Source organism: Perca fluviatilis, chromosome 23 (assembly GCF_010015445.1).
Source record: "Perca fluviatilis chromosome 23, GENO_Pfluv_1.0, whole genome shotgun sequence".
In the NCBI taxonomy this organism is placed as follows: domain Eukaryota; kingdom Metazoa; phylum Chordata; class Actinopteri; order Perciformes; family Percidae; genus Perca; species Perca fluviatilis.
This window is the reverse complement of record NC_053134.1, coordinates 5,001-27,839: the sequence shown is the minus strand read 5'-3', so window position 1 is coordinate 27,839 and position 22,839 is coordinate 5,001. Positions and strand designations below refer to the sequence as shown.

General features: G+C 44.2%; 1 protein-coding gene across 1 annotated transcript in view; it reads left to right on the top strand.

Annotated features, from left to right (window-relative positions):
* Positions 1-19,081, top strand: part of dennd6b (DENN/MADD domain containing 6B) — a 41,111-nt gene extending 22,030 nt beyond the window's left edge. The window contains 16 exon segments of the mRNA XM_039792202.1: positions 191-362; positions 1,450-1,529; positions 2,220-2,282; positions 3,427-3,433; positions 3,436-3,481; positions 3,928-4,050; positions 4,572-4,667; positions 5,922-6,016; positions 6,109-6,174; positions 7,442-7,506; positions 7,999-8,088; positions 9,774-9,827; positions 10,348-10,457; positions 12,337-12,439; positions 13,629-13,703; positions 18,814-19,081. Coding sequence (XP_039648136.1) covers positions 191-362; positions 1,450-1,529; positions 2,220-2,282; positions 3,427-3,433; positions 3,436-3,481; positions 3,928-4,050; positions 4,572-4,667; positions 5,922-6,016; positions 6,109-6,174; positions 7,442-7,506; positions 7,999-8,088; positions 9,774-9,827; positions 10,348-10,457; positions 12,337-12,439; positions 13,629-13,703; positions 18,814-18,936 — 1,368 coding nt within the window. The 3' untranslated portion in view covers positions 18,937-19,081.
* The last annotated feature ends 3,758 nt before the right edge of the window (positions 19,082-22,839 follow it).

Sequence of the window (22,839 nt, the reverse complement as noted above, 5' to 3'; positions counted from 1 at the left end):
GGTCGACTCAAACTGTGCCTGGCTTCCTATTGGTCGACTCAAACCATGCTGCGCTTATTTGGGGTTTTATTTCCAGTTTAAAGGCAGCAATTCGTGGCCCAAAGTGCATGTTAATTATGGGATGTCTGTGTTTCAGTGTTTGGTGTTAGTATCCAGGTACCTGTATTATGGGCTGTTCTCTGTGTTTCAGTCTCTGGTGCTGGTATCCAGGTTACCGTATTATGGGCTGTTCTCTGTGTTTCAGTCTCTGGTGCTGGTATCCAGGTTACCGTATTATGGGCTGTTCTCTGTGTTTCAGTCTCTGGTGCAGGTCGTTGCTCCCGAGTTCTTCGTTTTGAAGCTGCAGCCGTGTCTGGAAGCAGGTGATGATGTCACGCTTACATCATAACTACGGTCAAAGTCCCAAATATAACGACCTCGACAGAGAGACTGTCAGTACCCGATCCGTTCCACCGGCACGATCCGTTCTGCACATGTGCAAGATGACACGTATGCCATGACGTATGCGCAGATGATAATACCGTTTTACGACCTGCCCAATCTGTTCCACGCTAGCCTCCACCGGGATAGCTAACAGCTAATTCGGCTAACCGTTAGCCGACAGCTAGATTCAGTCTAAAATAACGCATGCGCAGAACGGATCGTGCAGGCAGAACGGACAGCTAGATTCAGTCTAAAATAACGTTAAGTCAAACATAATGGGAAAAGCAGCTACAGCTACATTAAGACTTTACAGTAATAACAATAAAGACAAGTATTGAGTGATTGTATTTTAAATGAGCACAAGTAAAGTAGAACTGACGTAACAGCTGTTATATATGTTAACGTTTATTTTAAAGTTTTATTTTGAGGGTCTTTTAAAGTTTACATGCTGTCTCAGCTAGCGGTTAGCCGAATTAGCTGTTAGCTAAACTAACGTTAGCTTAACTGTGGAGGCTAACGGCAGACCGATACAATCAGCTAGCGGTTAGCCAAATTAACCGTTAGCTAAACTAACGTTAGCTTCCCGGTGGAGGCTAACGGCAGACCGCTATAATCAGCTAGCGGTCCGCCGAATTAGCTATTAGCTAAACTAACGTTAGCTGGAGGCTAGCGTGGGAACAGATTGGGTAGTGTCGTAAATCCTCGTACCACAGCGCACGCAGAACGGATCGGGTACAGACAGACAGACAGCATTACTGTGAACAGAGAGACACAAGACAGAGAGACAGACAGACCGACAGACAGAGAGACAGGACAGAGAGACACAGGACAGGTAGGAAGACAGACAGACAGACAGACAGAGAGACAGAGAGAGAGAAGCGAGGGATGAAGTGAGGGAAAAGGAGAGAGAGACTCAGTGTGTAAACAAATCTTTATGAAGACAGACGCAGACGGACATTTGGGACTCAGTGTGCAAAGATATTAACCTGCTGAAGAGTCAGCTGACGTCTTATCTCGTCCAATCAGTGTGCAGCGAGATCGACCAATGGCCTGCCCCCGTTCCTGGACAGACGCTCCACCTGCCTCTGATGGGCGGGGTTTTACAGGTGAGGGGCGGAGCCTGTAGAAGAGGGGATGGGTCTTATAGGTGAGGGGTGGGGCCAGTAGAATAGGGGGCGGGGCCTGTAGAAGAGGGGACGGGTCTTATAGGTGAGGGGCGGGGCCTGTAGAAGAGGGGACGGGTCTTATAGGTGAGGGGGGCGGCGGTAGATAGGGGGCGGGGCCTGTAGGAGGGGACGGGTCTTATAGGTGAGGGGTGGGGCCGTAGAATAGGGGCGGGGCCTGTAGAAGCGGGGCGCGGTCTTATAGGTGAGGGATGGGGCCAGTAGAATAGGGGCGGGGTCTTATAGGTGAGGGGTGGGGCCTGTAGATGATGGGCGGGGGCCTCTGAAGAGGGGGCGGGGTCTTACAGGTGAGGGGTGGGGCCAGTAGAATAGGGGGGGCCTGTAGATGAGGGGGTGGGGTCTTACAGGTGAGGGGCGGGGCCTGTAGATGATGGGCGGGGGCCTGTAGAAGAGGGGGCGGGTCTTACATGTGAGGGGCGTGACCTGAAAACGGAAAACGTGACTTGTCCTCAAGTGTATGTGTATATATATATATATATATATATATATATATATATATATATATATATATATATATATAGTTACAGGCCATATATATATATCTATGGTTACAGGCGAGACAACGCTGATCTCCAATGAGTCTAAATGTTATTTGTATATTTTCTACTTCAGGTTCGGATTCCTTCCAAAACAGATAAACCAGGAGGAAGTCCAGTCAGACAGACTGATAGACAGGTAAATATAGCCCTTTATTACCAGACTATAGACGGGTAAATATAGTCCTTTATTACCAGACTATAGACGGGTAAATATAGTCCTTATTACCAGACTATAGACAGGTAAATATAGTCCTTATTACCAGACTATAGACGGGTAAATATAGACCTTATTACCAGACTATAGACGGGTAAATATAGTCCTTATTACCAGACTATAGACGGGTAAATATAGACCTTATTACCAGACTATAGACGGGTAAATATAGACCTTATTACCAGACTATAGGGACGGTAAATTAGCAATACCCGTAAATATAGCCCTATTACCAGACTATAGACGGGTAAATATAGACTTTTTATTACCAGACTATAGACGGTAAATATAGTCCTTATTACCAGACTATAGATCGGGTAAATATAGACCTTATTACCAGACTATTGGACGGGTAAATATAGACCTTATTAATTACCGACTATAGACGGGTAAATATAGACCTTATTACCAGACTATAGACGGGTAAATATAGACCTTATTACCAGACTATAGACGGGTAAATATAGACCTTATTACCAGACTATAGACGGGTAAATATAGTCCTTATTACCAGACTATAGACGGGTAAATATAGCCCTTTATTACCAGACTATAGACGGGTAAATATAGACCTTATTACCAGACTATAGACGGGTAAATATAGTCCTTATTACCAGACTATAGACGGGTAAATATAGTCCTTATTACCAGACTATAGACGGGTAAATATAGTCCTTATTACCAGACTATAGACGGGTAAATATAGACCTTATTACCAGACTATAGACGGGTAAATATAGACCTTATTACCAGACTATAGACGGGTAAATATAGTCCTTTATTACCAGACTATAAACGGGTAAATATAGCTCTTGTTTACCAGACTATAGACGGGTAAATATAGACCTTTATTACCAGACTATAGACGGTAGATTTTATTAAAAATATTAATAGAATATAGCGTGTGTATATATATATATATACACACAGCTATATTACCTGTTAATAATATGTTAATAAAGGTCTATATATATATATATATATATATATATATATATATATATATATATATATATATATATAACTGTAATCTGTCGTTGAATAATAGTTTTCTTTGTGTTGTCAGAACGTGCTCGGCGTCCGACTGTGCTGCCCTTCGACCACCAACTGGACCTCTTCAAGTCTGTCCTCTCTTCCATTATAGTTATTATATTATATAATATTAAATATATACATATATATAATATTATATCGAGAGGGGAAGTCCCGCCCTCTATGTATGTTAACCCCGCCCTTTCTATGTGTTAGCCCCGCCCCTTCCTGTCTGACAAACTGACAAAACATCACATGTGTAATTCAAACACAATGTAAACATCTGTCTCTCTCCGTTCACTACCAGACACTTTTTAACTGAAAAGTCCCAGGGTGGACACAGGAAGGGGCGGGACTTACACACATGAAGGGGCGGGACTTACACAAAGGAAGGGGCGGGGCTAACATAGAGGAAGGGGTGGGACTTCCCCTCTCTATTATCATTGAAAACGTGATTGTATACAATTCTGAGGAAAATAAGAGAGAATGTTTATCAGGATGAATCAGTAACTTCCTGTTGACCTTTGACCTCCAGGTGTTTTCAGCCGGTCCTCGTTCACCTTCAGATGTTGTGGGAGCTCGTGTTGCTAGGGGAACCACTGGTCGTCATGGCGCCGTCTCCCACCGTCTCCTCGGAAACCGTGCTGGCTCTCATCAGGTAACTCAACAGCCAATCACAGACCAGTGTGTGTGTGTCTCAGCCAATCACAGAGCTGTGCGTGTGTGTGTGTGTCTGTGTGTGTGTGTGTGTGTGTGTGTGTCTCAGCCAATCACAGAGCAGTGTGTGTGTGTGTCTCAGCCAATCACAGAGCTGTGTGTGTGTGTGTGTGTGTGTCTCTCAGCCAATCACAGCTTTTGTGTGTGTGTGTGTGTGTGTGTGTGTGTGTGTGTCTCTCAGCCAATCACAGAGCAGTGTGTGTGTGTGTGTGTGTGTGTGTCTCTCAGCCAATCACAGCATAGTGTTTGTGTGTGTGTGTGTGTGTGTGTCTCAGCCAATCAGCGCGAAAAGTGTGTGTGTGTGTGTGTGTCTCCGCCAATCACAGACCTGTGTGTGTGTGTGTGTGTGTCTCAGCCAATCACAGAGCAGTGTGTGTGTGTGTGTGTGTGTGTGTGTGTGTGTGTGTGTGTGTGTGTGTGTGTCTCTCAGCCAATCACAGAGCAGTGTGTTTGTGTCTCCAGCATCATCAGCCCTCTGAGGTTCTGCTGTGACTTCCGTCCGTACTTCACCGTCCACGACAGCGAGTTCAGAGAGTTCACCACCAGGACCCAGGCCCCGTCAGTAACCTGTCTGTCTCTCACCTGTCTGTCTCTCAGGCCCGTCAGTAACCTGTCTGTCTCTCAGGCCCCGTCAGTAACCTGTCTGTCTCTCACCTGTCTGTCTCTCAGGCCCCGTCAGTAACCTGTCTGTCTCTCAGGCCCCGTCAGTAACCTGTCTGTCTCTCACCTGTCTGTCTCTCAGGCCCCGTCAGTAACCTGTCTGTCTCTCACCTGTCTGTCTCTCAGGCCCCGTCAGTAACCTGTCTGTCTCTCACCTGTCTGTCTCTCAGGCCCCGTCAGTAACCTTATTATATACAGTAACCTGTCTGTCTCTCAGGCCCCGTCAGTAACCTGTCTGTCTCTCACCTCTGTCTCTCAGGCCCCGTCAGTAACCTTATTATATACAGTAACCTGTCTGTCTCTCAGGCCCCGTCAGTAACCTGTCTGTCTCTCACCTGTCTGTCTCTCAGGCCCCGTCAGTAACCTGTCTGTCTCTCACCTGTCTGTCTCTCAGGCCCCGTCAGTAACCTGTCTGTCTCTCACCTGTCTGTCTCTCAGACCCCGTCAGTAACCTGTCTGTCTCTCATGGTCTCCCCGTCCAGTAACCGGTCTGTCTCTCACCTGTCTGTCTCTCAGGCCCGCCAGTAACCTGTCTGTCTCTCACCGTTCTGTCTCTGGGCCCCGTCAGTAACCTGTACTGTCTCTCACCTGTCGTCTCTCAGGCCCCGTCAGTAACCTTATTATATACAGTAACCTGTCTGTCTCTGGGCCCCGTCAGTAACCTGTCTCTCACACTTGTCTCGCTTCACCTGTTTGTCTCTCAGGTCTCTGTCAGTAACCTGTCTGTCTCTCACTCTGTCTCTCTTCTTCTCTGTCTCTCACCTGTCTGTCTCTAGCCCCGTCAGTAACTCTTTATTCTACAGTAACGTGTCTGTCTCTCAGGCCCCTCCGTATCCCTGTCTGTCTCTCACCTGTCTGTCTCTCAGACCCGTCAGTAACCTGTTCTGTCTCTCACCTGTCTTGTTCTGTCTCTCTCAGGCCCCGTCAGTAACCTGTATTTCTCTCTCACCTGTCTGTCTCTCACCTGTCTGTCTGTATTTCTCTCTCTCACCTGTGTGTCTCTCACCTGTGTGTCTCTCACCTGTCTGTCTGTATTTCTCTCTCTCACCTGTGTGTCTCTCACCTGTGTGTCTCTCACCTGTCTGTCTGTATTTCTCTCTCTCTCACCTGTCTGTCTCTCACCTGTCTGTCTCTCACCTGTCTGTCTCTCAGGCCTAGCGTGGTCCTGGGCGTCACCAATCCGTTCTTCATCAAGACGTTTCAGAACTGGCCGCACGTCGTCCGCCTCGGAGAAACCAAGATGGCTGGTAACTCTTCTTCTCTTCTTTTTATTTCACACTTTCTTTACCTTCTTCTTCTTTTATCTGCGTCTGTTCCTAATCAGCTGTTTGATCTTCAGGTGATTTACCCAAACAGGTGAAGGTGAAGAAACTGTCCAAACTGAAAACTCTGGACACCAAACCAGGTGATCAGTTATTCATCTAACGTTAACTTTAATAACATAACATTATAATATTATGGGATGGATCCCTACAGAGATAGAGCTTTTAGTTAAAGAGTAAGATCCTTTTAGTTTAACATCAAACAGCCCCGAAATCACCATCAACAAACTCCACCAGACTCCATGTAAATAATCAGGACTTTTAGCGTGTATAGAGCCAGCATATCTCCACATGTAAATGGATGAATTAAGGGTTTATTCCAACCAAACCAGAGTGGTGATTGTTGGAACAGTGGAAAGATGAACCAAGACGGCTTTTGATAGTTTTATTTAGTTTCTGTCCACTTTGAATAAAGTGTGTTTTACGATGATAAAAGTCCTGATTATTTACATGGAGTCTGGTGGGGAGGGATTAAGGTAAATATAACAGCTTGGTTCTGGTTTAATACTGGACCAGTTTCAGAGATTGTTGTTCCATCAGAAACGTGGAGACAGAGGGTCCAGGGTGGAAATAAACAGAAGTTACTTTTATGTTTTTAATTGTAATGAAAATAAAGAAATGTTTTATTCCATTTTGTTTTTATTTAAACGATAAATCTTTGTAACATCAGAGCAGATTAAGGTATTTTTTATATCAGACTGAACTCAGTGAATGTAACTAATATTAATATTGTAATTAATTAAATTAGTTCATTTTTGCCTTTTTGTTCTTTTTCTCTCAAACTGTAAATATTTAGTTTTGATTTGAAAAGTAAAACCTGAATCATGTTCACATTATAATTATTATTAATATGACTTCTGGTGCATATTGATCGGTTAATTGATCTGAATGATGTATCGATGATGAACTTATTTCAGTCATTAAACATCTGCCAAACATCTGTGTTTCAGTATTTCTTTATTTAAACGAACAGAGAAATCTCCTCGAAGGAACCAAACTGAGTCTGAAGCAGCAAAATAGTTTAATTTCAACTCAAGAACTACAAATCAGTTTTATGACGAACTACATTACCCAGAGTTCCCTGTGAATGTTTAATGTTACATGTTTCCTTGTTACATGTTTCCTTCCTTACATGTTTCCTCCATGATTATTTACATGGAGTCTGGTGGAGATATGCTGGCTCTATACACGCTAAAAGTCCTGATTATTTACATGGAGTCTGGTGGGTTTGGTGATGGTGATTTCGGGGCTGTTTCATTTTAAATAAAAGAGATTTTCCTCCTTTATTTTAACCCAAACAAGGTGATCAGTATGTTTAGTTATTGATTAAAGTTCACTTCCTGTCTGCAGGCGTCTACACGGCGTTCAAGACGTTTCTACACAAAGACAAGATTCTGATTAAAAGACTGCTGAAGGTAAAACATCTCCGTATTTACTGATCTACATAGCTTCTCTTCTTTTTAGTTTTTTCCTTCTCTCTCTCTGTCTCTCTCTCTGTCTGTCTCTCGTTCTCTCTCTGTCTGCCTGCCTGTCTGTCTGTCTGTCTCTCTGTATGTCTGTCTCGTTCTCTCTGCCTTTCTGTCTGTCTGTCTGTCTTTCTGTCTCGTTCTCTCTGCCTGTCTGTCTGTCTGTCTGTCTTTCTGTCTCGTTCTGTCTGTATGTCTGTCTCGTTCTCTCTGCCTGTCTGTCTGTCTTTCTGCCTGTCTGTCTCTCTGTATGTCTGTCTCGTTCTCTCTGCCTGCCTGCTTGCCTGTCTGTGTCTCTGTCTGTCTGTCTGTCTGTCTGTCTGTCTCTTTCTCTGCCTGCCTGCCTGTCTGTCTCTCTGCCTGCCTGTCTGTCTCTCTGCCTGCCTGTCTGTCTCTCTGCCTGTCTGTCTCTCCAGTAATTGAAGGATTATTGTGTGTTAGGGGATTCAGAGGAAGCGTCCGTCGGAGGCTCAGAGCGCCATCTTGAGGCGCCACCTGTTGGAGCTCACGCAGAGTTTCATCATCCCCCTGGTGAGCCAACAGCCAATCACATCGCTCTAACACTTCCTGGTTGTCTCTTTGAGAAACAATCCCACTGGTTAGCCAACAGCCAATCACATCGCTATAACACTTCCAACACTTCCTGTGTTCCAACAATCCCACTGGTTAGCCAACAGCCAATCACATCGCTCTACCACTTCCTGTGTTCCAACAATCCCACTGGTTAGCCAACAGCCAATCACATCGCTCTACCACTTCCTGTGTTCCAACAATCCCACTGGTTAGCCAACAGCCAATCACATCGCTCTACCACTTCCTGTGTTCCAACAATCCCACTGGTTAGCCAACAGCCAATCACATCGCTCTACCACTTCCTGTGTTCCAACAATCCCACTGGTTAGCCAACAGCCAATCACATCGCTCTACCACTTCCTGTGTTCCAACAATCCCGCTGTCACTGGCCGATGTGAGTCGCGCATGCGTCACTTTGCGACAAGTAGCCTCCAAGATGCTAACAGTCTATGAGCTAACGTTAGCTATCAAACAATCATAGCTACGTTTTTGAAATGATTTCCATCTTCTGTTATTGTTCGTAAAGAGAAAAGTTTTTTATTTTACAGATTTCACAAATTTCGGTAAGACCCGTTATACCGTAAACGTTTAAATCGGAGCACGCTCGACTCACATCGGGCAGCCTGCATCGCTGTCTCTCTGACACAGAAACTGTCTGCTTCCCCTCTCACACATCTGCCTCTCATCACCTGGTCTCACCTTAAAGCCTTTCCCTTACTTCTATCCTTCTATCTCCTGATGCCCCTTACTTCTATCCTTCTATCTCCTGATGCCCCTTACTTCTATCCTTCTATCTCCTGATGCCCCTTACTTCTATCCTTCTATCTCCTGATGCCCCTTACTTCTATCCTTCTATCTCCTGATGCCCCTTACTTCTATCCTTCTATCTCCTGATGCCCTTACTTCTATCCTTCTATCTCCTGATGCCCCTTACTTCTATCCTTCTATCTCCTGATGCCCCTTACTTCTATCCTTCTATCTCCTGATGCCCTTACTTCTATCCTTCTATCTCCTGATGCCCTTACTTCTATCCTTCTATCTCCTGATGCCCCTTACTTCTATCCTTCTATCTCCTGATGCCCCTTACTTCTATCCTTCTATCTCCTGATGCCCCTTACTTCTATCCTTCTATCTCCTGATGCCCCTTACTTCTATCCTTCTATCTCCTGATGCCCCTTACTTCTATCCTTCTATCTCCTGATGCCCCCTTACTTCTATCCTTCTATCTCCTGATGCCCCCTTACTTCTATCCTTCTATCTCCTGATGCCCCTTACTTCTATCCTTCTATCTCCTGATGCCCCTTACTTCTATCCTTCTATCTCCTGATGCCCCTTACTTCTATCCTTCTATCTCCTGATGCCCTTACTTCTATCCTACTTCTATATCTCCTATGAAGTGGATCACATTGTTTGGTCACTTATTCCTAATATGAACAGTTTGACATGAAACATCAGATGCAGGACACTGATCTGTCTGTCTCTCTGCCTGTCTGTCTGTCTGCCTGTCTCTCTACCTGTCTGTCTGCCTCTCTGTCTACCTGTCTGTCTCTCTACCTGTCTGTCTTTCTACCTGTCTGTGTGTCACTCTAACCTGCCTGTCTGTCTCTCTACCTGTCTGTCTGTCTACCTGTCTGTGTGTCTAGGAGCGCTACATGGCGAGCCTGATGCCTCTGCAGAGGTCGGTGACACCGTGGAAGGTAAACAGGAAGTGCATCATCATGATGACCTCACAGCAATTCAGAAACTTTATTAATCCCCAAAAAACACTCACAATGAGCGTGTGTGTGTGTGTGTGTGTCTGTCTCTGTGTCTGTGTGTGTGTGTGTGTGTGTCTGTGTGTGTGTGTCTGTCTGTGTGTGTGTGTGTGTGTGTGTGTGTCTGTGTGTGTGTGTGTGTGTGTGTGTCTGTGTGTGTCTGTGTGTGTGTGTGTGTGTGTGTGTGTCTCTGTGTGTGTGTGTGTGTGTGTCTGTGTGTGTGTCTGTGTCCCTGTGTCTGTGTGTGTGTGTGTGTGTGTGTGTGTCTGTATGTGTATGTATGTCTGTCTGTCTGTGTGTGTGTGTGTGTGTCTATGTGTGTGTGTGTGTGTGTGTGTCTTGTGTGTGTGTGTGTGTGTGTGTGTGTCTGTGTGTGTGTGTGTGTGTGTGTGTGTGTGTGTGTCTGTGTGTGTGTGTGTGTGTGTGTGTGTGTGTGTGTGTGTGTGTGTGTGTGTGTGTGTAGACTCCCCCTCAGATCCGTCCCTTCAGTCAGGAAGACTTCATGTCCACTCTGGACCACACGGGGCCTCAGCTGACCTCAGGGCTCAAAGGGGATTGGACAGGACTCTACAGGTGGGTCTCATTTTATTTGTGTGTGTGTTAATATATATATATATATATATATATATATATATATATATATATATATATATATATATATATATATATTAGAATATATAGAATTCTAATATGTTAGAAGAGTCTAGGTTAGAAGAGTCTAGGTTTGCTATGGCCTGTCTTGCGAGTAAATAGCAGAAAAAAACGTTTTGAGAAACGCCCCCCCACATCGCGCTGTGTTTTGAGGAGGTGAGAGAGTCCCGTACAGTAAACGGTGACATCACTTCCTCTATCAGCTTCCATAAGAAAGTTTTAAAACCCCAAACACAAGCCCTGAACTGGCCGGGAGTTTGGGGAACAGCTAAATGTTTGCCAAACAACAAAGCACCATCGATGTCTCTCGCTCGTCTCTTTTCTTTCTCCGTGAAATGAAGCTGCCTTCAGGTACAGTAGGAAACGTTGGGTTCAATACAAGATCTGACGAAAAACTGTTACTGTGAAATCTAAAGTCTACTTGTGCACATTGGGTTAGGGTTAAAGAACACAACAGGACGTCACACCACCCTGCGGTGATTTTATTTAAAAAAAAAATTTTATCTCCCCCCTTCCTAACGCCCCCCAAAGGCACCTCAGCGCCCCTTCCTAACGCTCCCAAGCGTAACCGCCACGCTTCTTCCTAACGCCCCAAAGGCACTCTAGCGCCCCTTCCTAACGCTTCCCCAAAGGCACCTCAACGCCCTTCCTAACGCCTCAAAGGCACCTCAGCGCCTCTTTCCTAACGCCCAAAGGCACCTCCAACGCCCCCAAAAGCACCTCAGCGCCCTTCCTAACCCCTCAGCACTCCTTCCTAACGCTTCCCCCAAAGGCACCTCAGCACCCCCTTCCTAACGCCCCAAAGGCACCTCAGCTCCCTTCCTAACGCTCCCAAAGGCACCTCAGCCCCTTCCTAACGCTCCCCAAAGGCACCTCTAACGCCCCTTCCTAACGCCCCCAAAGGCACCCTATAACGCCCAAAGGCACCTCAACGCCTCTTCCTAACGCCCCAAAGGCACCTCAACGCCCCCTTCCTAACGCCCCAAGGCACCTCAACGCCCTTCCTAACGCCCCAAAGGCACCTCAGCGCCCCCCTTCCTAACGCCCCCCAAAGGCACCTCAACGCCCCCCTTCCTAACGCCCCCCAAAGGCACCTCAGCGCCCCTTCCTAACGCCCCCCAAAGGCACCTCAACGCCTCTTCCTAACGCCCCAAAGGCACCTCAACGCCCCTTCCTAACGCCCCAAAGGCACCCTCAACGCCCCAAAGGCACCTCAACGCCCCTTTCCTAACCCCCAAAGGCACCTCAACGCCCTTCCTAACGCCCCCCAAAGGCACCTCAACGCCTTCCTAACGCCCCCAAAGGCACCTCAGCGCCCCCCTTCCTAAAATATTGCTTCCAGCGCCCCCCGTCATCTTCTGAACGCCCCCGTTGAGAAACACTGATATAGTCAGAGCTGACCTTGAACACATCCCAGTCGGTGCGGTCCAGAGCGTCCTGTAAGGCGGCGTGTGATTGGTCCGTCCAGAGCGTCCTGTAAGGCGGCGTGTGATTGGTCCGTCCAGCGTGTCACCGGGGCTTCCTGCAGCACGGTCAGATTAGCCGAACGGAGGGAGAGACTGGAGAGTAACGGAGAGGGGGGGAGGGGGGGGTGCTGCCCTAGGTCTCTTCAGCCTGGCCCAGGTCTCTTCAGCCTAGAAAGAAATGCCCCAAAAAATGTCTTTGTGTTGTATGTAGATGACATAGCTCAGGGTAGATTAGTAGTTACTACGACTGCCGCACTCACCCGTTACCCTTGGTAACCCAGATAAAGTATATATATTTATATGTTCTTCTTCTTCTCTGATTTATCTTCTGACAGGAAGTTCTTCCGCTCTCCGAACTTTGACGGCTGGTATCGGCATCGCCACAAAGAGATGACGCAGAAACTGGAGAGTCTTCACCTGGAGGTCCTCTGTGACGCCGTGAGTCACACGCTGGCAGCCAATCAGAAGTCTGATACTGGGATTATATATCAGACTCTAGCAGCCAATCAGAAGTCTTATACTGGGATTATATATCAGACTCTAGCAGCCAATCAGAAGTCTGATACTGGGATTATATATCAGACTCCAGCAGCCAATCAGAAGTCTGATACTGGGATTATATATCAGACTCTAGCAGCCAATCAGAAGTCTGATACTGGGATTATATATCAGACTCTAGCAGCCAATCAGAAGTCTGATACTGGGATTATATATCAGACTCTAGCAGCCAATCAGAAGTCTGATACTGGGATTATATATCAGACTCCAGCAGCCAATCAGAAGTCTGATACTGGGATTATATATCAGACTCTAGCAGCCAATCAGAAGTCTTATACTGGGATTATATATCAGACACTAGCAGCCAATCAGAAGTCTGATACTGGGATTATATATCAGACTCCAGCAGCCAATCAGAAGTCTGATACTGGTATTATATATCAGACTCTAGCAGCCAATCAGAAGTCTGATACTGGGATTATATATCAGACTCCAGCAGCCAATCAGAAGTCTGATACTGGGATCAGACTGTGTTCATATTGTGGAGCAACAGTTGAATATAAACGGGAGGATTCTTTTCCTTCGAAACTATCATGTTTTTCTCAAATTATGTTCAAATTATTAGTTATTCTGTTATCAGATATTCAATTTATAGTATAAAATCATAACAGAGTTATCTCGAGACACTTTACAGATAGAGTAGGTCTAGACCACTCTCTATAATTTACAGATAGAGTAGGTCTAGACCACTCTCTATAATTAACAGATAGAGTAGGTCTAGACCACACACTATAATGTACAAAGACCCAACAATTACAGCTATATATATATAGCTGCCGTAACTAAATCTGGCTGTAAACATCTGGCTGGCCCCTGGTCGGCTGTAAACATCTGGCTGTAAACATCTAGCTGGGCTCATGTTGGCTGTAAACATCTGGCTGGGCTCTGGTTGGCTGTAACACCTGACTGGGCTCTGATTGGCTGTAACATCTGGCTGGGCTCATGTTGGCTGTAAACATCTGGCTGGGCTCTGGTTGGCTGTAACATCTGGCTGGGCTGTAACACCTGACTGGGCTCTGATTGGCTGTAACATCTGGCTGGGCTGTAACATCTGTATCTTGTGTTTCAGGATCTGATTGGTTGGACCAGAGAAAAGTCTGAGGTGGAAATCGTCGACTTGATTCTGAAGCTCAAAGAGAAACTCGTGAGAAACTTTAACTTATACTAATACACCCTGTACTTATACTAATACACCCTGTACTTATACTAATACACCCTGTACTTATACACCCTGTACTTATACTAATACACCCTGTACTTATACTAATACACCCTGTACTTATACACCCTGTACTTATACTAATACACCCTGTACTTATACTAATACACCCTGTACTTATACTAATACACCCTGTACTTATACTAATACACCCTGTACTTATACTAATACACCCTGTACTTACACTAATACACCCTGTACTTATACTAATACACCCTGTACTTAAACTAATACACCCTGGACTTATACTAATACACCCTGTACTTACACTAATAAACCCTGTACTTATACTAATACACCCTGTACTTAAACTAATACACCCTGGACTTATACTAATACACCCTGTACTTACACTAATAAACCCTGTACTTATACTAATACACCCTGTACTTATACTAATACACCCTGCTAATACACCCTCCCTGTACTTATACTAATACACCCTCCCTGTACTTATACTAATACACCCTGGACTTATACTAATACACCCTGCTAATACACCCTCCCTGTACTTATACTAATACACCCTGGACGTTTTTTAAATTTTAATAAAATGAAAACTAAAAGACTTTCAAATCACATGAGCCAATATTTTATTCACAATAGAACATAGATAACCTAGCAAATGTTTAAAGACATATATTTAGTTAACACTGTGTTCTGGCATGATCTAATGGTAGGGTATTTGATGCTATCCTGTATTCCATGCAGTCGGACCATCCCCTCCTCCTGCGCTCCGTAGTGGACAATGTAACGGCTTGATTTAAGATTTGAGTTTGAGGTGTTTATGGAACAATTATCACTCAGTACAAGCGCAAATAACACTACTGGATTTAATCTTCATAATATGGTGTGAAGAAACGTGCGTGAGGCATTAATACTTAAACATATTAAGAGTAATTGTTATTCCCACATGTACTTTCTGCAGTCTGACTTCAGTTCACCACCTCACCATCTGAGTCTCCAATTCCTATGTTGTCTCCAAAATGTGCGTACGCATGGGTCAGAGTTAGCGTGGAGGACCGCACATTCTCCGTCAAGTTTGTTTTTTATAAATCACAACCTTTGCGGGGAAGTGGCGTCCGCACGTTTTCAGCCCCGTTTTGTGCGTATGCCACGTTTATAAATGAGACCCCTGGACTGCAGGCAGGCCAGTTCAGCACCCGGACTCTTAGGACGAAGCCATGCTGTTGTAATAGCTGCAGTATGTGGTTTTGCATTGTCCTGCTGAAATATACAAGGCCTTCCCTGAAATAGACGTCGTTTGGAGGGAAGCATATGTTGCTCTAAAACCTTTATATACCTTTCAGCATTCACAGAGCCTTCCAAAACATGCAAGCTGCCCATACCGTAAGCATTTATGCACCCCCATACCATCAGAGATGCTGGCTTTGGACCTGAACGCTGATAACATGCTGGAAGGTCTCCCTCCTCTTCAGCCCGGAGGACAAGATGTCCGTGATTTCCAACAAGAATGTCAAATTTGGACTCGTCTGACCATACAACACTATTCCACTTTGAAATAGTCCATTTTAAATGAGCCTTGGCCCACAGGACACGACGGCGCTTCTGGACCATGTTCACATATGGCTTCCTTTCTGCATGACAGAGCTTCAGTTGGCATCTGCTGATGGCACGGTGGATTGGGTTTACCGACAGTGGTTTCTGGAAGTCTTCCTGGGCCCGTTTAGTGATGTCATTGACACAATCATGCCGATGAGTGATACACTGTCGTCTGAGGGCCCAAGACCACGGGCATCCAGTAAAGGTCTCCGGCCTTGTCCCTTACGCACAGAGATTTCTCCAGTTTCTCTGAATCTTTCGATGATGTTATGCACTGTAGATGATGAGATTTGGAAAGCCTTTGCAATCTGACGTTGAGGAAGATTGTTTTTAAAGTATTCCACAATCTTTTTACGCAGTCTTTCACAGATTGGAGAGCCTCTGCCCATCTTTACTTCTGAGAGACTCTGCTTCTCTAAGACATCCCTTTTATAGCTAATCATGTTACAGACCTGATATCAATTAACTTAATTAGTCACTAGATGTTCTCCCAGCTGAATCTTTTCAAACCTGCTTGCTTTTTTAGCTATTTGTTGCCCCGTGCCAACTATTGTGAGACCTGTAGCAGGCATTACATTTTAAATGAGCTCATTAAGTGGATAAAAGTGTAAAAGTTCTCAGTTTAAACATTTGCTATGTTATCTATGTTCTATTGTGAATAGAATATTGGCTCATGTGATTTGAAAGTCTTTTAGTTTTCATTTTATTAAAATTTAAAAAACGTCCAACTTTTCTGGAATTCGGGTTGTACTTATCAGGGTGTCCGTGGGGATTTAAAAAGTATTAAAAGGTAGTAAATCAAATTAGTAAAAAATGTAAGGCCATTAAAAGGTATTAAAAGCTATTAAAAGGTATTGAAAGGTATTAAAAAGTATTAAAAAGTATTGAAAGGTATTGAAAGGTATTAATCACCATTTTACGAGGTATTCATTTTTTGAATATTTTTTTTGCAAACTATGAGTTGTCCATTTGATTTATTATTTTATTTATTATACATACTACGGTCAGAAACATTGATTGTGCCAAAATATGAACAATAACGTTGCTGTCAACGGGCTTGTCTGCTAACGTTAGCTACCGACCGTTAGCTTAAAACCATCCAGCAAATAGACGGTGCCGTTACCTGAAACCGGTGATTTAGCGTCACCGCTCATTTTACACTAAATGCTGAGTGGACGTTACCGGCTACGTTGAGCGGTATGCACCCGTCGTGGGGAAGAAAAAGCTCTTCCCATGACATCACAGGTTCACTTAGTTTGAAAAGGTTAGAATGACATCACAAGGTCACACGGTGAATGCTTGTCTGTCTGTCTGTGTGTCTGTTTTCTTGTATGTCCCTTGCCTCATGGAGTATTTTCTATGTGTACTCATTTGGATGTCTGTACTTACAGAAGAAGGTCCACTAAGTTTGAAGTGGTTATAAGCATCAGTGAATGCTTGTTTCTTTGAACTCTTTAATTTATCATTTTATTTCATCTATTCATTTTATTCTAAAGGTGAAATAAATGCAAGATGGGTTAGGGTTGCAAGATGTTTCCAAATTCAGTGAGTCTAATCTATTCTGTTGACTTTCCCTATCTGCGTTGTTCTATCAGCCTAGAGGTGTAGTTGTAGTTCTATTGGCCTAGAGGTGTAGTTTTAGTTGTTCTATTGGCCTAGAGGTGTAGTTTTAGTTGTTCTATTGGCCTAGAGGTGTAGTTTTAGTTGTTCTATTGGCCTAGAGGTGTAGTTTTAGTTGTTCTATTGGCCTAGAGGTGTAGTTTTAGTTGTTCTATTGGCCTAGAGGTGTAGTTTTAGTTGTTCTATTGGCCTAGAGGTGTAGTTTTAGTTCTATCAGCCTAGAGGTGTAGTTTTAGTTGTTCTATTGGCCTAGAGGTGTAGTTTTAGTTGTTCTATTGGCCTAGAGGTGTAGTTTTAGTTGTTCTATTGGCCTAGAGGTGTAGTTTTAGTTGTTCTATTGGCCTAGAGGTGTAGTTTTAGTTGTTTTATTGGCCTAGAGGTGTAGTTTTAGTTCTATTGGCCTAGAGGTGTAGTTTTAGTTGTTCTATTGGCCTAGAGGTGTAGTTTTAGTTGTTCTATTGGCCTAGAGGTGTAGTTGTAGTTGTTCTATCGGCCTAGAGGTGTAGTTGTAGTTGTTCTATTGGCCTAGAGGTGTAGTTTTAGTTGTTCTATTGGCCTAGAGGTGTAGTTTTAGTTGTTCTATTGGCCTAGAGGTGTAGTTTTAGTTGTTCTATTGGCCTAGAGGTGTAGTTTTAGTTGTTCTATTGGCCTAGAGGTGTAGTTTTGGTTGTTCTATTGGCCTAGAGGTGTAGTTTTAGTTGTTATATTGGCCTAGAGGTGTAGTTTTAGTTCTATTGGCCTAGAGGTGTAGTTTTAGTTGTTCTATTGGCCTAGAGGTGTAGTTTTAGTTTTTCTATTGGCCTAGAGGTGTAGTTGTAGTTGTTCTATTGGCCTAGAGGTGTAGTTTTGGTTGTTCTATTGGCCTAGAGGTGTAGTTTTAGTTGTTCTATTGGCCTAGAGGTGTAGTTTTAGTTGTTCTATTGGCCTAGAGGTGTAGTTTTAGTTGTTCTATTGGCCTAGAGGTGTAGTTTTAGTTGTTCTATTGGCCTAGAGGTGTAGTTTTAGTTGTTCTATTGGCCTAGAGGTGTAGTTTTAGTTGTTCTATCGGCCTAGAGGTGTAGTTTTAGTTGTTCTATTGGCCTAGAGGTGTAGTTTTAGTTGTTCTATTGGCCTAGAGGTGTAGTTTTAGTTGTTCTATTGGCCTAGAGGTGTAGTTTTAGTTGTTCTATCGGCCTAGAGGTGTAGTTGTTCTATTGGCCTAGAGGTGTAGTTTTAGTTGTTCTATCGGCCTAGAGGTGTAGTTGTTCTATTGGCCTAGAGGTGTAGTTTTAGTTGTTCTATCGGCCCTAGAGGTGTAGTTGTTCTATTGGCCGAGAGGTGTAGTTGTTCTATTGGCCTAGAGGTGTAGTTTTAGTTGTTCTATCGGCCTAGAGGTGTAGTTGTTCTATCGGCCTAGAGGTGTAGTTTTAGTTGTCTATCGGCCCTAGAGGTGTAGTTGTTCTATTGGCCTAGAGGTGTAGTTTTAGTTGTTCTATCGGCCTAGAGGTGTAGTTGTTCTATTGGCCTAGAGGTGTAGTTTTAGTTGTTCTATTGGCCTAGAGGTGTAGTTTTAGTTGTTCTATCGGCCTAGAGGTGTAGTTTTAGTTGTTCTATCGGCCTAGAGGTGTAGTTTTATAAATCTCAAACTCCGTTTAATGGTTAGAAAACGTGTTGCTGTTTAAACCTGCAACTCAATGGCGTCATGGTTTTAATAAATACTGAGAAGGTATTAAAATGGTATTAAAAGGTATTCAATTTACCTCCAGGATTTCTGTATAGACCCGGACTTATACTAATACAGACCATAATACTAACAGGAAGTGGTGCCTGATACAGACCATAATGCTAACAGGAAGTGGTGCCTGTGTTTCAGAGTAAAGCTCGGCGGCAGCAGCTGCAGGTGAAGGACGGCGTTTTAGAGAAACTGGACGGATTCATCGCCATGGTTACCGGCTCGCTGCCCGCAGATCTGCACACAGTACTCAACACTCGCTGACCATGTGACTCCACACAGGATTACATTTAATGTTTTTCATTTTCAGCTTTGTGTTTCATATCATTTAAGATTTAGAAAACCAGTTTTTATTTTGTTTAAAACTAAAAGTTAAAGGGTCATTTTGTTTAGTTTGTCCCACCCTGGACTCTCTGTCTCCATGTCTGAGTGTCTGAAACTGGTCCAGTATTAAACCAGAACCGAGCTGTAATGTAACCCTACAGGACTAATGTTCAGCAGCAGTTAGTCACTAAAAGTTCTGTTGTTGCTGCTGACAGACTCACATTATTATTCTAAGTGTCTGACAACATTATGGGATGGATCCCTACAGAGATAGACCTTTTAGTTAAAGAGTAAGATCCTTTTAGTTTAACATGAAACAGCCCCGAAATCACCATCACCAAACTACACCAGACTCCATGTAAATAATCAGGACTTTTAGTGTGTATAGAGCCAGCATATCTCCACCAGACTCCATGTAAATAATCAGGACTTTTAGCGTGTATAGAGCCAGCATATCTCCACCAGACTCCATGTAAATAATCAGGACTTTTAGCATGTATAGAGCCAGCATATCTCCACATGTAAATGGGTGAATTGAGGGTTTATTCCAACCAAACCAGAGTGGTGATTGTTGGAACAGTGGAAAGATGAACCAAGACGGCTTTTGATTTTTTTATTTAGTTTCTGTCCACTTTGAATGAAGGGTGTTTTACGATGATAAAAGTCCTGATTATTTACATGGAGTCTGGTGGGGAGGGATTAAGGTAAATATAACAGCTTGGTTCTGGTTTAATACTGGACCAGTTTCAGAGATTGTTGTTCCATCAGAAACGTGGAGACAGAGGGTCCAGGGTGGAAATAAACAGAAGTTACTTTTATGTTTTTAATTGTAATGAAAATAAAGAAATGTTTTATTCCATTTTGTTTTTATTTAAACGATAAATCTTTGTAACATCAGAGCAGATTAAGGTATTTTTTATATCAGACTGAACTCAGTGAATGTAACTAATATTAATATTGTAATTAATGAAATTAGTTCATTTTTGCCTTTTTGTTCTTTTTCTCTCAAACTGTAAATATTTAGTTTGGATTTGAAAAGTAAAACCTGAATCATGTTCACATTATAATTATTATTAATATGACTTCTGGTGCATATTGATCGGTTAATTGATCTGAATGATGTATCGATGATGAACTTATTTCAGTCATTAAACATCTGCCAAACATCTGTGTTTCAGTATTTCTTTATTTAAACGAACAGAGAAATCTCCTCGAAGGAACCAAACTGAGTCTGAAGCAGCAAAATAGTTTAATTTCAACTCAAGAACTACAAATCAGTTTTATGAAGAACTACATTACCCATTATTCCCTGTGAATGTTTAATGTTACATGTTTCCTCCTCAATGTCCATATTCACACAGAAACCAGATTTAATTTACTGTTTTATAATCACACACAAACACACCATCTGCAGAGTATGTGTCTGTGTCTCTGTGTCTGTCTCTGTGTGTCTGTCTCTGTGTGTCTGTCTCTGTGTGTCTGTGTCTGTGTGTCTGTCTCTGTGTGTCTGTGTCTGTGTGTCTGTGTCTTTCTCTGTGTCTGTCTCTGTGTCTGTCTCTGTGTGTCTGTCTCTGTGTGTGTCTCTCTGTGTGTGTCTCTGTGTGTCTGTCTCTGTGTGTGTCTGTCTCTGTGTCTGTCTCTGTGTGTGTGTCTGTGTGTGTCTCTGTGTGTGTCTCTGTGTGTGTCTGTCTCTGTGTTTTTATTGTGTATGTGTTCTCCCTTTGTGTGTGTCTCTGTATGTGTGTGTCTGTCTGTCTCTGTGTGTGTGTGTGTGTCTCTCTGTGTGTGTGTCTGTGTGTCTCCCTGTGTGTGTGTGTCTCTGTGTGTCTCCCTATGTGTGTGTGTCTGTCTCTCTGTATGTGGGTGTGTCTCCCTATGTGTGTGTGTCTGTCTCTCTGTATGTGGGTGTCTCTCTCTGTGTGTGTGTGTGTCTGTGTGTCTCCCTATGTGTGTGTGTCTGTCTCCCTGTGTGTGTGTGTGTCTCTGTGTGTCTCCCTATGTGTGTGTGTCTGTCTCTCTGTATGTGGGTGTCTCTGTGTGTGTGTGTGTGTGTCTGTGTGTCTCCCTATGTGTGGGTGTCTCTGTGTCTCTCTGTATGTGGGTGTCTCTGTGTGTGTGTGTGTGTGTGTGTGTGTGTGTGTGTGTGTGTGTGTGTGTCTCTCTGTGTGTGTGTCTCTCTGTGTGTGTGTATTGGTACCTCTATCCAGCCCTACTGACAGATGTGTTAACCCTTGTGTTGTCCTTCGGGTCCCAGTGACCCAAAGGACAACACAAGGATTATGTACTTCTGTTTACTTTGTTGAGAATTGCTCTCTAAACAAGGGTTAATACAGCACCTTAGTTCTTGTTTGTACAGCATTTTGGTCAGCTTAAACTGTTTAAATGTGTTCTAGAAATAAACTTTACTTACTTACTTTAAAAGATTAAAAAAAGCAATTCTCAACAAAGTAAACGGAAGTACATAATCCTTGTGTTGTCCTTCGGGTCCAGTCTGAGTTTGATTTAAACATCTGTTTATTTCTTCTTCTGGTTCTCCAGGTGAAGTTCCTTCTTCTTCACGTGTGTTATCTGTTGAAGTACTTCATTACCCAGAGTTCCCTTTAAACGTTTAATGTTTCCTCACAGTGACGCTCAGTCATAAAGGTTTATATATACATATACATATACATATACATACACTGTTATCTCGTGTTGGTCCAGCAGGGCTCCACCTCCAGCGCTACCTTTTGGTTTTTAAGCCCAAAGTGGCCGATAGGACGAGCCTGTCTGACCCCAGACCTTCTCAGTTGTAACCGAGAGTGGGGGGGTCTGGGGAAGCTTCATTCACAGCCCATTTCCAAAGGGGCGTCACCAACGGACACGACTCAAATGCCTCTGGGCGCATTCGATAGTCGTTCAACCAATCAGAGCGATGAAGGAGATGACGATTTAACGTTGCTGCGCTATCGTCATCGTGTAAAGCCTTCCTCAACTGTTGTGATTGGTGTAAAGCCCGCCTCAACGGTTGTGATTGGTGTAAAGCCTTCCTCAACTGTTGTGATTGGTCTAAAGCCCGCCTCAACCGTTGTGATTGGTCTAAAGCCCGCCTCAACCGTTGTGATTGGTCTAAAGCCCGCCTCAACCGTTGTGATTGGTGTAAAGCCCGCCTCAACGGTTGTGATTGGTCTAAAGCCCGCCTCAACCGTTGTGATTGGTGTAAAGCCCGCCTCAACCGTTGTGATTGGTCTAAAGCCCGCCTCAACCGTTGTGATTGGTCTAAAGCCCGCCTCAACCGTTGTGATTGGTGTAAAGCCCGCCTCAACCGTTGTGATTGGTCTAAAGCCCGCCTCAACCGTTGTGATTGGTGCCTTGAGTTGGAGAAACTGGAAAGGGGCGTGAATGGCTCTTGGCCAGACTGACTTGCAGCAAATCTCAAGTTTGCCGAAGTTTGGTCAGGGTTTACCTGGCTAGGATACGAGCCAATCAGGAGGAGAGACGATGGCGTCAGTGTCGGCGTTTGAAACACAACCTAAACGGGTCAGAAGTGTTTCCTAATGTCTCTGGTTTAGGGGCTCGGACACGCCAGAGCAGGGGGAATGAGATGAGAGGGGGGAACGCCAGAGCAGGGCGAATGAGAGGGGGGAACGCCAGAGCAGGGCGAATGAGATGAGAGGGGGGAACGCCAGAGCAGGGGGAATGAGAGGGGGGAACGCCAGAGCAGGGCGAATGAGAGGGGGAACGCCAGAGCAGGGCGAATGAGAGGGGGAACGCCAGAGCAGGGGGGAATGAGAGGGGGGAACGCCAGAGCAGGGGGAATGAGATGAGAGGGGGGAACGCCAGAGCAGGGCGAATGAGAGGGGGGAA